General features: G+C 46.9%; 2 protein-coding genes and 1 non-coding gene across 4 annotated transcripts; all 3 read left to right on the forward strand.

The window, feature by feature from the left end:
- The first annotated feature begins 34 nt into the window (after positions 1–34).
- On the forward strand, positions 35–6,965 carry LOC445955 (natural resistance-associated macrophage protein 2). Its single transcript, XM_029834413.1, has 16 exons — positions 35–177; positions 453–536; positions 622–758; positions 919–1,041; positions 1,819–1,938; positions 2,679–2,785; positions 2,982–3,052; positions 3,117–3,184; positions 3,576–3,731; positions 3,798–3,956; positions 4,030–4,116; positions 4,572–4,691; positions 4,783–4,932; positions 5,106–5,179; positions 5,265–5,418; positions 5,912–6,965. Exons 1-16 carry the CDS (start codon positions 150–152, stop codon positions 6,017–6,019), a joined length of 1,746 nt encoding a protein of 581 aa, XP_029690273.1. The 5' UTR covers positions 35–149; the 3' UTR covers positions 6,020–6,965.
- Positions 6,966–7,379: 414 nt separating this feature from the next.
- On the forward strand, positions 7,380–13,071 carry ctdsp2 (CTD (carboxy-terminal domain, RNA polymerase II, polypeptide A) small phosphatase 2). 2 transcript variants are annotated; one of them, XM_029834461.1, is made up of 7 exons: positions 7,380–8,055; positions 8,977–9,134; positions 9,606–9,704; positions 10,658–10,714; positions 11,029–11,121; positions 11,752–11,937; positions 12,149–13,071. In XM_029834461.1, exons 1-7 carry the CDS (start codon positions 7,995–7,997, stop codon positions 12,272–12,274), a joined length of 780 nt encoding a protein of 259 aa, XP_029690321.1. In that variant the 5' UTR covers positions 7,380–7,994; the 3' UTR covers positions 12,275–13,071. The 2 variants fall into 2 exon arrangements, with proteins under 2 accessions (XP_029690321.1, XP_003977922.1); XM_003977873.3 differs by having other exon boundaries at positions 7,381–8,055; positions 9,603–9,704.
- On the forward strand, positions 10,851–10,938 carry mir26 (microRNA mir-26). Its single transcript, NR_105355.1, has one exon. It is a non-coding gene; the product is annotated as a microRNA mir-26 (primary transcript).
- Positions 13,072–14,852: the final 1,781 nt, after the last annotated feature.

Here is a 14,852-nt window from a genome sequence, read left to right on the forward strand (position 1 = left end):
GCTTAGCTGGCTGTGGCCTTTGTCCTGCTGTGGCTCCGCCCTCCCTCCACATCACCTGTGACAGGGTGCGACAGAGGTGCAAGGCAGCCACAGACAGGACAGAGCTGACATCAGGAATGTAACGTGGCCACAACCCAGGCAGCCACGACATGAAGCTTCTCCCCTACCTGCGTTCAGGTGAGCCGTGGCAGCAGCTCCGCACGGGTCTACTTTAACCTCTTCTGATCACAGCTTTTGACCGTCAGCTCAACGGGCCAACCTGAGAAGCATTTTACTGGTTTTACTGATTTACTGTTTCTATTGGCGTGTGACCCATTTCACAAACAAGCTGATCATTGACTAGAGTGGGAGGAGTCTAATCACACAATGAAGCTTAATCTTCAATAGTCGGTGATCTCCATCTACTTTTACTGGATCCATTAATCCCAGTTTAATTCTGTATCTGCTTCCAGGCAGATCTGAAACTTCTGCGAACTTCCATATCACACCTCCCAGTATTCCCACATACCAGGAACCACCTCATGATGTTGGGGATGGTACGTGTGTGTGTGTGTGTGAGTGTGGGTTCCTGTGTGTGGCAGAATGTTTCAACCGTCTCCACGTGTGTGTGTTTGTGGTCAGATGATGCTGGTGGAGCTTCGGTGATCAGGACCACACACACACACATTCCGTCAGTGTTCCAGCAGAAGCCTGATGATGATGCTGTCAACAGCACTTACTTTGACCAGAGGATCCTAGTTCCTGAGGACCAGAATCAAGTAAATACCATCCACCTTCAGGGGTGTTTGTGTGCTCATCAACAGGTTGTGACAGTGTGTGAAGGAAACACAAACACGAGAAGATGATGGAGCCAAGGGAGAGACACAGATCATGGATGGTAGAACTTTTGAGATGTTCACAGGCCTGTCTTTGCTGTAGAGCTGGTTCAGCCTACGGAAGCTGTGGGCCTTCACTGGGCCAGGCTTCCTGATGAGCATCGCCTACCTGGATCCAGGTAACATTGAGTCGGACCTGCAATCTGGAGCCAAAGCTGAGTTCAAGGTAAACCCTCCAATGATCACAGATGGTCTCTCTGGGGCTCCACAGGGCATACTGAGACCCCCTATCTGCTCCCATCTGGTTTAATCCCACTTCATAACTTCTGAATCAGCCCGTTCTTTTGCTGCTAATTCCCATCTTCGTCGGGATAAAAATGTCCGTTGTTATGTAGTTCCCACAGCATAAAAAGTCCCAGAAGGTTTCTAGTCCTCAGGACAGTCCAAAAATAACTTTGTGATACTTGAAGGGCCTGATGATGATTGTGATGATGATGGTAGTAGTGATGATAAAGATGATGGTGATGATGATGATGATGTTGGTGGTGATGATGATGGTAGTAGTGAGGATAAAGATGATGGTGGTGATGATGATTGTGATAATGATGGTAGTAGTGATGATAAAGATGAGGATGGTAGTGATGATAATGATGATGATGATAATGGTGGTGATGATGATGATGGTGAAGATGATAATGTTGATGGTGATGATGATGATGGTAATGATGATGATGATGATGACAATGATGATGATGGTGGTGATGATGATGATGATGATGATGGTAATGATGATGGTGATGATGATGATGATGATGATTATGGTGATGATGATGGTGATGATGACAATGATAATGATGATGATGGTGATGATGACAATGATGACGATGACGATGACAATGACGATGATGATGATGATGATGATGACGATGACAATGGCGACGATGATGATGATGATGATGGTGATGACACTCATCTCAGTCTGGCCTCTCCTGTCCCCCCACAGCTCCTCTGGGTTCTTCTAGGAGCTACTGTGATTGGCTTGCTGCTGCAGCGGCTGGCGGCCCGTCTGGGCGTGGTCACCGGGATGCATCTGGCTGAAGTCTGCAATCACCACTACCCCAACGTGAGCATCCTTCTTTTGTTAGAACCCCCACTCCCTTCCCCCCAAAGGCAACATTTGTGGCTTCTGCAGCTTTTTTGAGCCAGAAACCTGCTGGAATCAGCAGGACTGAGCTCTGCAGTCCCAGGAACCCTCAGATTATTTAATCCACAGACCTGAAGGCCAGAGCAGCTCAGCAAGGTCATGTGACTGGGCTCCAGGTAGAAGAATATTGTAGTTATGAATGTAGTTAATACTGTTGTTGAAGGACAGCACCGGAAAGTCCTCGACCTGAACCAGTCCATTTGCCAGAACCTGCTGCCAGAGTCCAGAACCATGTGACAGATATCAAACAACAACTTTATTTAAAAAAGCATAAAACAGATCTTTGATTTTATTGTTATCTATGAATAGTTTATAGGCTTTAAAGGTGACTGAACACTCATCATGTGAGTTTTAGCGCGTCTCTGCTGAAAGTGCGGCAGTCAGACAGGTAAACAGTGCCCCCCAATGGCCAGTTTCAGCATTAAGTGAAAAAGTTCCCCTTCGATCTTTGGGTTAGGGTGCAAATTCCTGTGCTGTGTGTTCAGGGCCGTAGAGTAAACTCTGAGTATTAAAACCTGTGTAAAATAGCAGCTTTAAAACCATCTGTTGTATATATCATATAGCTGCTTCTAGCAGTAAACTACTAAATTTGGGTGCTGTTGCAGATGAGGGTAGGTGATGATCTTTTGACTAGATTATCTCTTCCCTGATGCGTTCAGGTGCCTCGGATCATCCTGTGGCTGATGGTGGAGCTGGCCATCATTGGCTCTGACATGCAGGAGGTCATCGGCTGTGCCATCGCCTTCAACCTTCTGTCATCTGGCAGGTGATGTGGTCAGATGTTCTGCTTTAGGTCTGGTGGGACCGTCCTCCTTCTCAGGGCTCTCTCCCCCTTATTGATGTAAAAGGGAATATGCAGAAATAGTGACAACAGATTAGTGTGATTCTCTACCCAGTAGACCTTAGTGGAGCTCTTGGTGCCCTGCTCAGTCCATGTAGTGAGAATGTGTCTTTTCTGGCAGGATCCCTCTTTGGGGCGGAGTCCTCATCACCATTATCGACACTTTCTTCTTCCTCTTCCTGGACAAATACGGTTGGTGGTTCTGCTTGTGAGCTTTCAGGCAGACGGTGAATGAAGATGCTCATTTCTTCTGCAGGTTTGAGGAAGCTGGAGGCCTTCTTTGGTTTGCTCATCACCATCATGGCCATCACCTTTGGATACGAGGTACAGTCACTGCAAGTGGTGTGGCTGTTTAGATGAGCAGCTGAGCAGTGAGAATAGTAGCAAGCAGTTCTTCTGGACATCAGTTTACTCGGCAACAGAAAAAGCAGGAACTCCAGATATGTCTTCTCAGTCTTCTACATGGACCACTTCCTGTTGGGGTCAAATCTCCAAACTGGCTGTTTGACATGCAGAACTCTCTGGCTCAGTGTTCTAAACCCTTATTTGAGAAGACCATTTCCATGGTAACTAGTCATGAGTTTCCTTGGGTTTATCAGAGCATTGGTGGAAAGTTAAACATCTTCTTCCTGCAGACCAATCAGCCATTAGTTGTTCTGGACCTCCAGAGCCTCCAGAGCCTCGACTGATACAAAAATTCCTTTGTGTCATCCAGTACGTGGCAGTGGGACCAAACCAAGCGAACCTGCTGAAGGGGATGTTTGTTCCATACTGTGAGGGCTGTGGGCCCGTCCAGCTGGCTCAGGCGGTGGGGATCGTCGGAGCCGTCATCATGCCTCACAACATCTACCTCCACTCTGCTCTGGTCAAGGTGAGCTCACCTGGGCTCCTCTCGAAACATCAGTAAACCACTTATGTGTGCCGTCACTCCCTCCAGTCTCGGGAGGTGGATCGCTCCAGTAGGAATGAGGTTAAAGAGGCCAACAAGTACTTCTTCATCGAGGCGTGCCTGGCCTTGTTTGTCTCCTTCCTCATCAACGTGTTTGTGGTGGCCGTTTTCGCCGAAGCCTTCTACGGACGCACCAACAGCGAGGTGGTGAGTGCCTCTGCCACTGCTCTGACATCTCACCTGCCTTTCGGTTGCACCATATGTTTCTTCCTTCTTTCAGTTCACCGTCTGCAACCAGGCAGGAAGTCCTCATTCCCAGCTGTTTCCTCAGAACAATGACACCCTGGAGGTAGACATCTATAAAGGGGTACGTGTTGAGTTGCTGCAGCCTTGTCACCCAACACCACCATGTCATCAGTGGATGGTACAAACGCAGAAACTCTGGGAAAGACAGACAGACTCGTCTGAATTCTGGTTGGGTGTACGGTAGTCTAAAACCTAACCTTTAGACTGTAAAGGTTCTCAGTCATCCAGGTCATGGTAACTCTGGTAGTTGAATCTTAGCGACTGAACTGTTCTTCTCTGATCCTTAGCAGAACTTTGAGCCTAGAGAACATTTTAAGGTGAAATCACCGAGGTTCTCCATAGTTCTGCTGAATGGAATGAATGTTTAGGCCTTTAGCCTTTAGCCTCTAGATCTATAAGCTTTACTGTTAATAATCAGACATCAATAGTGAAGGTATGAGATGTAATAGATCAGGTGTTGTCCTGGACAGCCTGGTTCTGGCTGTCTTTGTGAAGGACTGCTGGTTTGTGTTGCAGGGTGTATTGCTGGGCTGCTTCTTCGGCCCTGCGGCTCTGTACATCTGGGCTGTGGGGATCCTGGCTGCTGGTCAGAGCTCCACCATGACCGGAACCTATTCTGGACAGTTTGTCATGGAGGTCAGTGGAGGAACCTGGAGGAATATGGGTCTGTCTCAGGTGGCTTCGTTGCGGGGTCAGGTTGCCTTTGAAAGTGTTGGTCTGTCTTCAGGGCTTCTTAAACCTGCGCTGGTCCCGCTTTGCTCGCGTATTGCTGACCCGCTCTCTCGCCATCACTCCAACTCTGCTGGTCGCCATCTTCCAGGACATCCAACACCTGACAGGCATGAATGACTTCCTCAATGTGCTGCAGAGCCTGCAGGTCAGACTCACCCCCCTTAAACCGACACAAACAGAACCTTTAAAACAACTGGACCACTTTTTTTCAGCTTTAGCTATTTTTACAGTGGTGATTGTCAAATGTGGAGTAGTGAAACCCTAAATGGGAAATGCCTGGAACCTGAGTTTAAAATGTTTCTGCTTCTCCTGACACAGTTGCCGTTTGCCCTCATTCCCATCCTGACCTTCACCAGTCTGCCGTCTGTGATGAACGAGTTTGTCAATGGACTGTAAGTCTGTTGTTATCAAGTGATGCTGAGGGTTTCATTTATGATCAGGTCTGTCTTGTGTCTTTGTTCTCGTGCTCTACTGCAGGGTGACGAAGGTGGGAGGAGGGCTCCTCATCCTCATGGTTTGTTGCATCAACCTATACTTCGTGGTCATCTACGTGACGGCTCTTCACAGCGTGTGGCTCTACGTGGTGGCAGCTTTACTCTGTGTCTCATATCTCACTTTTGTGGGGTATCTGGTAGGTCGCCGATTCCACCAGTCCATAGTGACCCTAGCTGTGACCCCAAATCTGCGGATCTCTGAGTTCATATGGTGGTCCAAATTTAAAACCATCATAAGAAGCCAGGAAGGTTTAGTCCAGGAAAAGTTGTTCAGGTTTGGTTTTATTCAGGCCCAGATGTTCCTGTGTATCTTCGTTACGCTGTGATGATGTCAGGTTAGATCTAATGCAGCTATCACCAACTGTCCTACACAACCAGCAGTCCAAACCAAAGTCAGAACAAGGCGTGCAGTCCAAATGTGGCTTTAATTACGTGATGCTGTCAAACTCCTCCCTTTGGGTTTGCAGTTCTCCAGAAACCAGGGGGAGTACCTCACATTTCTGGGAAACTGGCTTATTTAGACCTAAAATGTAAATAAAGCTATATGTTGTACATCTGACACTATCTCTAACGCTGCATGTGTGTGTGTGTGTGTGTGTGTGTGTGTGCGTGTGTGTGTGTGTGCTACAGGCCTGGCTGTGTCTGATTGCTCTAGGAATGTCTTGCCTTGATCCATCCACCCGGAGCCCCAGTGACACCAGCATCCTGATAGAGCAGCAGCCAGAGTTTGAGTCCTAAACTGAGTTTACAGGTGTCAGAAAAAGATCCAGCTCTGGATTCAGAATCATACCAGGATGTTGATAACAGAAGAAACCAGGTGGAGCAGTAGAATTATGACTCCAGATAATATGAGAATGATAAGATGTCTGCGCTGCCTCGGATCCACCTTGGCTCTGAAGGCCTTTTCTGCTGCGAGCAGTTTGTGTTGCGGCCACAGCGGGGCAGTAAGCGCAGCACTAGAACTCCATATGTGTCTCACACAAAACACTGTATAGGCTGCATGACGAGCCACAGCTGTTGCATAACATTTCAGATCTTTGTCCTGAAGAACTCAGCTCTCTGCACACCAAGTGAGGCGACTGAGCTGAAGTTCTTCTGTGCATTGTAATAGGTTCTTTTTTCTCTTAGTGAAGGAGCGAGGGTTATGTAAGAGGCAGAGTCTTCCTACCGCCCTTCTCTGTTTTTGTTTTTCTGAATGAGCCAATGTCTCCCCGTCCTGGCCTCTCAGCACGTCCAGCAGGCCTCTTTCCTGGAATCGTAGCTTCGCAGAGGCCGCTCAGGGGCAGGCCTGGAGCTTCCAGCAAATCACATGATTGGAGTCAGAGTAATACATAAGATCAGCACATTTGAGTCTGTCTGACAGCAGCATGTTAGGGTGCACTGTGTGTGCACGCACATCAGTCAGACAGCCAAAATTAGCCTAGACTGATTTAATTGAGCAGTTATGTTTCTACAGTCTGTTTTGGATGTATTGAATTAGATTTGTCAATTAATACATGTACATGATAGTAGGCTCTGAGCTCCTCCATCACAGTCATTCCTTGACTGTGGTGACCCGATGAAAGTAAATGAAATAATAAGTTTTATTTGTAACTATCACTGATTCTGACGTTATAGCACACAAACATGGACATAACACGCTGTAGCCACCAATGTGATGTGAAATAAATGATGTAGAACCACACTGTATTGATTTAAGGCTCTGATAAACGCTTCCTTTTCCCGGAAAAGCCGGACAGAGGTTTCCTGTTGTGGCTCCACTGTGAACTCTCCTCGCTTTGCTCCTGTGGGGCCACCTGGAGGCTGTTGGGGACAGTGGGGGCCACAAGCACCATTCAATTCTCTGGTTTCTGAAGGAGCTAAACAGGACCCGCCCCCTCTATTGGCCACAATAAACAGCTAAAACGACACAAGGTTGCTTGGACGTAAGAACAAAGGCAAAAAGTTGCGCCGCTTCCTCCCAAATTTGGACGCCCGCGCCAGTTAATTGGTGAACCGGCATCGATCGCTGATAAGGCTGATCTGAGCGGCGCGAGCGGCGCAGGAATGCGCCAGTTGAAGCGCGAGCAGGCCCAGGGAGGAATGCTCTGACCACGCCCCTCACTCATGGGCGTCCAATCGCGTGGCAGAGACCGTTTCCAGGCGCCCGCGAAGTCCCAAACCGAGAAAAACAAAACATCGGAGAAGAGCTAAACAGATATTTAGGACCCAAGTGCAGCCGGGAATCCGTCCTGTTGCGTGTGATCCGGGCCCGGAGAGCCTGACCCGGCGGGTTCCGTCGCGCTCTGGCATCTTCCCGCTGCTGTTGTTTATCTGTAGTAAGGGGGGCTTGAAACCGACCTCTCGTGCCCCATTTCCTCGGTTGTTTTCCTTCACTCTCCTGGATTCTCCATGTTGTTGGTGCGGGACTGAAGACGACGAGCAGGACGGCCGATCCTGGCACCAGGAACGGAGCCCAACCCGACCCCGCCGCGCCGAGCATCGCCGTCCGGAGAAGACGCGCCTCGCCCACTCTTCAGCCGGAGCTTCGGAAGGGAAAGAGAAAGGAAGCAGGACCGAGCCGAAGCCCGCTCACCCCGAGGACTCGGACCGAGGCGGATGACAGCTTTCCTCTCTGGATTATCAAGCCCACTCGTCCGCGCAAGCCAATGAGGGACGGTCGACAGTGCTCCGGGACAGGATCTGAGGATTTCCAGGGCTCCGTGATTGTCAAATGGAAAGTTCTATTATCACCCAGGTCCAGAAAGAAGACGTCTCGGTGTCCCCGAAAACAGGTGAGCCGAGCCGAGCCGCGTCCGGGCTCGATTATCAGAGTCCGATTAATGATTAGTGCGATCCGAAACAAAGCTTTGACAGTTGGAACTGCGCACGCTGGGTGCGCGCCGTTTCATGCGCATCGCTCCTTGTTTATCCATCCGTCAGTCCATCACCCAGTCCGGAGACATGGACATCTAATCCCAGCCAGGTCCGGCGTCACACTGACCATGTTTTAGGCGGACTTTTGTAGTTTATTAACACTCGCGAACATTATGGGATGTTTGTGAGTGGAGCGTCTCCCTGTTATTTGACTGTGACTTGTGCTGGTCCCGACCCAGTGAAACCACTCTGCCCTGTTGTTTACTTCAGCTTCGCGGGTAAAGGTCTGCTCCTCTGACCAAAAGCGTCGCTGCTGTCCTGGATCCAACTCAAAACCACCCTGATCTCGTTAGGAACGTGTATTAAAACAGCAGCTGTTCCAGCTTTTCATGACGGGCGGGGGGGGGGGGGGGTGTCTGGTTGGTCTCGCGCTGTTGACAGCGGAATGCGGGGACACGCCCCTCTGCACACGCCCATCGTGGCGCCATCTCCCGCAAGTCACCCATTGATGGATAAATTGGATGTTCTCTTGAGGACAGGTACCCTGTTGACAGGTTTGGTGACACGGTCCCTGCATGCAGGCATTTAGCACTGTTGTGAGGACCAACCTGATATCTCCTTCCAACATGGTTGGAATACTGGTGTGTGTTTGTAGGATGAAATGTGGTTTTACTGCCTCTGCTGCTGGAAGTAGCTGGAACAGGTTATATAATAACAGAGGGCAGGAAAACCCACACACATATATACACAGGGACAGACAGAAACACACTCAGAGCCCCACTGGACTGATGTGATTATTAATCAACTGTGTGCGTGTGTGCGTGCATGTGTGTGAGCAGGCCAGGTGAGCCGCTCGGCTCTGAAACAGCCCCGGAGCTGTAATCTCTTCAGAGCGCTCTTCTGCTGCCTCCAACCTCAGGATGGACCCAAACTGCCACCTCTGCCACCGACCCAGCAAGCCCTGCTGGAACCCCATGAAAATGGGACCGTTGTCAAGGTAACACTCTTCTGATTCCTGCAATGATATTTGTGTCCTGTTGACTTAAGAGGTGTTTGTGGCTGGTGGAGGAGCTCCCTCACTTTTTACAACAGGGCTGCACCTGCTCAGCACATGTGCGAGCCCAACCCTACCAACCACTCACTCTGTAGCATCACACCCCCACCCAGACCGAGGGTGTGCGTGGTAACTGCGGTTTGTTGGCGGCGTCCTGAGGCAACAGCTGTCCCACCTACACGCGTTCGGGCGCCCCTCGTGTGTAATGATGACGAGCCGGTTCCAGTCAGACAAGAAGGTTTTGTCTCTCGGCCTTAGTTTGTGCTGCTCGTGGATCCGCTGTTTGAGTTATGTAACACATGAGAAATGAATGTTAGCTCTGGGAAACTGTAACATTCACACACTCGTGCAGTGGCCGTGCACACAGCAGATGCACCAGTGCTGAGGTGTGTGTCTGTCCTGTCCTGACAGCAGCATGAAATCTGCCTCCTGCCTGCCGTGGAAGACCAGGACCAGGGAAAGATCTGCGTGGTCATAGACCTGGATGAGACGCTGGTGCACAGTTCCTTCAAGGTACGAAATCTTCATCCAGTCCTTTCATGTTGTCCAGCTCACTTGGCCCAGTACACACCTGGATCCAGATGTCATCATCCACCCACTACAGATTTCACCTTGTGTCGCGGGTGGTCCGGTCAGGTGTTGTCACCTGTGGACGGGGAGCACTGCATGAGTGTGTCTCTCTGGTTAGCAGCGTCAGTGTCCACAGTGGAACTGCTCAACACTCTGGATTCTATCTGCTTTATTAATGTGGCCTCAGAACAAAAGTCCTCCCATGACATCTAACAGGTAGTCCAGGCCCAGACTGCCTGTGACCAGTTTTTGATTTACAGACTTAATATTGTCTCAAGCTACACTGTGACATTATTTGCAGACATGCAGACACCCATGAAGAGTGGACGCTACCCTGAATCAACTCCAGCAAAACGCTTCAATTAAAACATAATTTTAATAATGAAAATCTCCCTTAATTATACTGGAATTAGATTCATTTTTTTTCCTGGAGAGGATAATTATTTTTTTAATTAATAGAAGTCTTTCAGTTCATCTCTGCTCCTTGTTTTTGCCAGATTCTAACTGCCTCCATTCCTCTGGACAGCAGCGTTTGTTCCACCATCTTTCCATAAATTGCTCTTTGAGACATCAGTTTTGTAGCCAGTGCAGAGAGGAGGCTGTAGATGTACATTGTATACGTGCTTTAGATGAGTAAATATAGGTCTGGAGGTCAGAGTTTGTCGGCAGAGATGCTGTTCAGTTGCCTGCGACCCAGGTTCCATCTCACGATACCTGCTGGGGTGTCTGACATCTACGGGCTAATAGCTGGGAGTCGTCTGCATAGTGACGATTTCTTGTTTTCTTGAGGATTTTCTGTATGGTTGTAAATTGACCAGAGGGTTTCAGTTGAACTGTTTGGCAATATAAGGTCCTGAAGAGAAGTGTTTTGACTATATTGTTCTGCTTTTGTTCAGCCCATCAGCAACGCCGACTTTATTGTGCCTGTGGAAATTGAGGGGACTACGCACCAGGTGAGTGTGTGGGTGTGTTACGGTGTGGCTCTACCTTCTGCCGTCACGGTGTTCAACAGCGATTCAGTTGCCTTCGAACCTCTCCAAAATGGACCGAACCAGAACCAAGCTCCGGGACTCACCAGGCTCCTGTGTGAGGCCTCGGCCTGGTTCAAGTAATCCAGGATAGGCTGGTTAACCCTGCACGGCCTATTCTTGATTACTTGTGTCAGGAAGTGGCCGTGAGCAGCAAACAGGCGGCAAGTCTTTACTCTGGGTACAAAGATACTTGTACGTGGGGGTTGGTCCACTTCACTGATTGTGTTTGATTCCAGGTCTATGTGTTGAAGAGGCCACACGTGGACGAGTTCCTGCAGAGGATGGGAGAGCTGTTTGAATGTGTACTGTTCACAGCCAGCCTGTCAAAGGTATGGCGTACGTTCCGTTAGCGCCGTGTGACCCGGCATTCACCGCATCCCCCTCTGCTCTCTGTCACTATAGCCTGCTGTTAGCCTTCCTCACATCTGATGGTGTCAAACCGACAGATTTGACAAGGAAAATGAATCTAATCTGCTTAATACTGATGGATTAACAATAAAATCCGGCTTCGAGTACTGTAGATACATGCAGAAGCTGAGGCCTCATGTAGCTCATGCTTCCCTGATGTCCCAGGATTTTAGATGTGAATATAAACCCTCACTGTCCCTTCATTAGCTAGATTAACTTGATTTTTTAACCATGGCCTGCACCAACCTAACTGCTGTTCAGTATAAACTGATAAAGTAGCTTTAACAATGTAAGTTTTCAACAGCATCAGGTCCAAAAGCTGCCTCTGTGCTGGGGTGGAAGCGTTCTGAGGGTGTGATATCCTCTACAGAAGAGACTGCTTCTTTACAATAAATAATCTGGGTTTTTGCTGAGCACATTGAAATACTTTCACATATTCACGATGATCATTTTTGGTACTGCTAGCAGTGACGGTCCGCTCAGATCAGTGTCAGTGGGCCGTCCTCACCCTCCCTGCCTTCTCCTTACCCCCACCCCCCACCCCCCAATAGTATGCAGATCCAGTGACGGACCTCCTGGACCAGTGCGGTGTGTTTCGGACTAGATTGTTCCGAGAGTCCTGCGTTTTTCACCAGGGTTGCTACGTGAAGGACTTAAGTCGTTTGGGCAGAGACCTTCACAAGACCTTGATCCTGGACAACTCTCCTGCCTCCTACATCTTCCACCCCAACAATGCTGTGAGTCCCTGACAGAAAGACATCAATCAAATCCAAGGGTGGAATCATTTTCCTCAAATGTTCCAGCTCTGCGTGGGATAGAACCTCAGTTCTCATGTTTAAACCATGGGAAAGTATAATTCCTTTAAGGTTGTGCTCTGGCCGGTTGTCCTGTACTGAGGGAACAGTTTTTCAGTATCCTGGTGGGTTGAGACACTCTTGTTTCTTTCAGGTTCCTGTGGTTTCGTGGTTCGATGATGTGGACGACTCCGAGCTCCTCAACCTGCTGCCATTATTTGAAGATCTGAGCCGGGCCGATAACGTCTACACCAGAATGGATCAGCTGCGAGGACAATGATCCGGACCATCTCCCACAGAACCAGCTTGAGCTGGCAAGATGTCTCCTCTGTCACAATCGCTCAACTGCGGTTCTTTTTCCAAAGCAGAACCCTGCCTGTCTTCACTTGATGATGATGATTATTGTGCCTTCCTTCATGAACACATCAGCTCAAATTTTCTACTCGCATTTGAACTTTCTAGGTTGTTTTCTAAGGAAACGTTAACTGAACTGGTTCTTCTATGCAACCCAGGAGAGCTGGACAGGAATCAGCAGACCTTTGCCTTTCTGACTGTGACTGAGGAGCAGAGGAGTGTTGTGTCAGTCGCTGATGCTCTGGTGGGCTGTAGACACAGACACTGGAGTGTGTTTTGTATGGACATGAGTTTTCTAAGTCAGCTGTGCCTTTACAAGCAGTGGAGGATGATGAGTCATGCTGGGCATGAGGAAGAACTGTCAGAAGGTGAACGTGGTTCTGACCTTTGCAGTGATACACTTGAAAACCTTTCTTACGACAAAAGCATTTCTAGCGCCTGTATTTATTGGCCAAACAGTCTCAACGTTGTAATGTTGGAAGCTGGCCTTGTGTCACAATGTTGTGCCAATAACTGATCATTTCTGACCCAAATGCTGTTAAATCTGCAAACAATCGCGCAAGTGGGCGTATTTTCTTGGGGTTTATTTCCAGGATATTTTTTACAAACATGTTTATATGATGGTGCCAATTAAAACTGAAATTTGTCTAAGATGTTTGTCACTTATCAGAACAAAACTAAGATGGGCTGCCATGTTTTTAAATAAAGTTCTGTTCTACAGCACTCCTGCTTTTAATCATTTTAATTTAAATCACTTTCATATTGAATGTGATATATTTTGATCTTATTACATTTGACATGGTTGTGGTGGAGTTTACCCTTTCATTTTTATATATTTGTAACCAAAGTAAATGCAAAATCTGCCAAAGTCATAGGTAAAAGAACTAATTTTTTTTTATAAAATGTCATTTGGGGCTTGGATCAGTGGGACTTGCGTGAATTAGTTTGTTTGTTTTTACAGGTGTTTAACGCGCCTTAGTTTGTTTACTGCGCACTTTGTCGAGAGTTCTCTCAACGTTTCGGTCCAAGGAGACAGTAAAACAACAAATTCGACACAATCACGTCACAATTTTCTTTAATCTATGTTTTTGTGCAGGTAGTTCGTTTGGGGGTAATTAATAAACGGCGAATGAAGAGAAACTAGTTTTCTATTTACGCAATTTGTATGTCCGCCATTTTAGAAGGATCGGGGACAGCGGCGGGTAACACCCGGAAGGGCCTTTAAAGGCAAATGTTCCATTCAAACGCGTCCGTGTACGCAATGAGGCGCAATCTGACATAATATTTTTTCCGAAAATAATCCGATTTTATATTTGTGCACTGTATTGAATTGATCATTCATCTAGTTTCCATTTCGGGAGTCGTTTTATCTGGAAGACTTCTCGGTGACGTCACGCGCACTAATAACACTCGTGGCTGTATGATCTGCGCCCGGAACCCGTTCTGCGCCATTTCACTGCTGCGCATGCGCCAGATTTTGAAACGTTATTTTTTTTAAACATAATTTCCCCGTCTTTATTTTTGGTTTTAAATATCATAACAATGAGCAGGACATATCAAAATACATTTGAAATAAAGCAAAAGAAAGATTCAACTTGAACAACTAAACGACAAGAAAATTGATAAGGAAATAAACAAAAATATTATATAAAAATAATTTCAATAATGATTTTAAGCACCGTGCAGATGTTAGTTTTACCATCTTCGTTGCGTTTTTTTGTTACATTTTTGATTGTGAGATTAAAATAAAAATATTTACCATCCTTATTGTAATTGTAAACGTCAAATAAGACATCTTGGTAATATGATCTGAAAAATAATGCCAATAAAGAATAGGCTCTTTCCTGAGACTCTAAATTCACAAGACCAAAAGAAATCTTAGTTTTAGTAGTCACATCACAAAAGCAACGCATTAAAGTAACAATAATTGTATGCTTGGTGAGAAATTCTGCATAAGTGTTCATATAAGTCCTTTATTGAAGGGATGACTGTGCAGTTAAAAAAATATATGGAAACATGCAGACATTCCAAAAGAAATCAGTGGCAGACTAAAAGAACAAATGATTTTAAAAGATGAGAAAGTAAAGATCGAAAAACAAAAAAACAAGATGTGGAAAGGACCAACACCATCAACTACTGCTACAATTGAAACTGAAATAGTAAGGACCTGCCTGGCCTAGCACAATAATGAGATCAGACAACAAATAAGATCATTATATCTGAGGGAGTTTAACTTTTGATCTTCCTTTTGGGCCAAAAGCAATATACTATACATAAACTACACATGTACAACATAGTACCTTGTGTTACTAATACATATATAATATTTACTAGTTGACCAACCTCTATTAAAGGAAAATTAACTCAGATTCCTCCGGCCACAAACATTAAAGGGAGGTTATCCAACTAAAACCAGGCCTCATGTGGATTTTTAAAAAACAATATATATATTTTAGAGACTCTACTAATATTTCAGTTCAATTAAGAACGAAACGAAATAAACG

This window comes from Takifugu rubripes, chromosome 3 (assembly GCF_901000725.2).
Source record: "Takifugu rubripes chromosome 3, fTakRub1.2, whole genome shotgun sequence".
In the NCBI taxonomy this organism is placed as follows: Eukaryota; Metazoa; Chordata; class Actinopteri; order Tetraodontiformes; family Tetraodontidae; genus Takifugu; species Takifugu rubripes.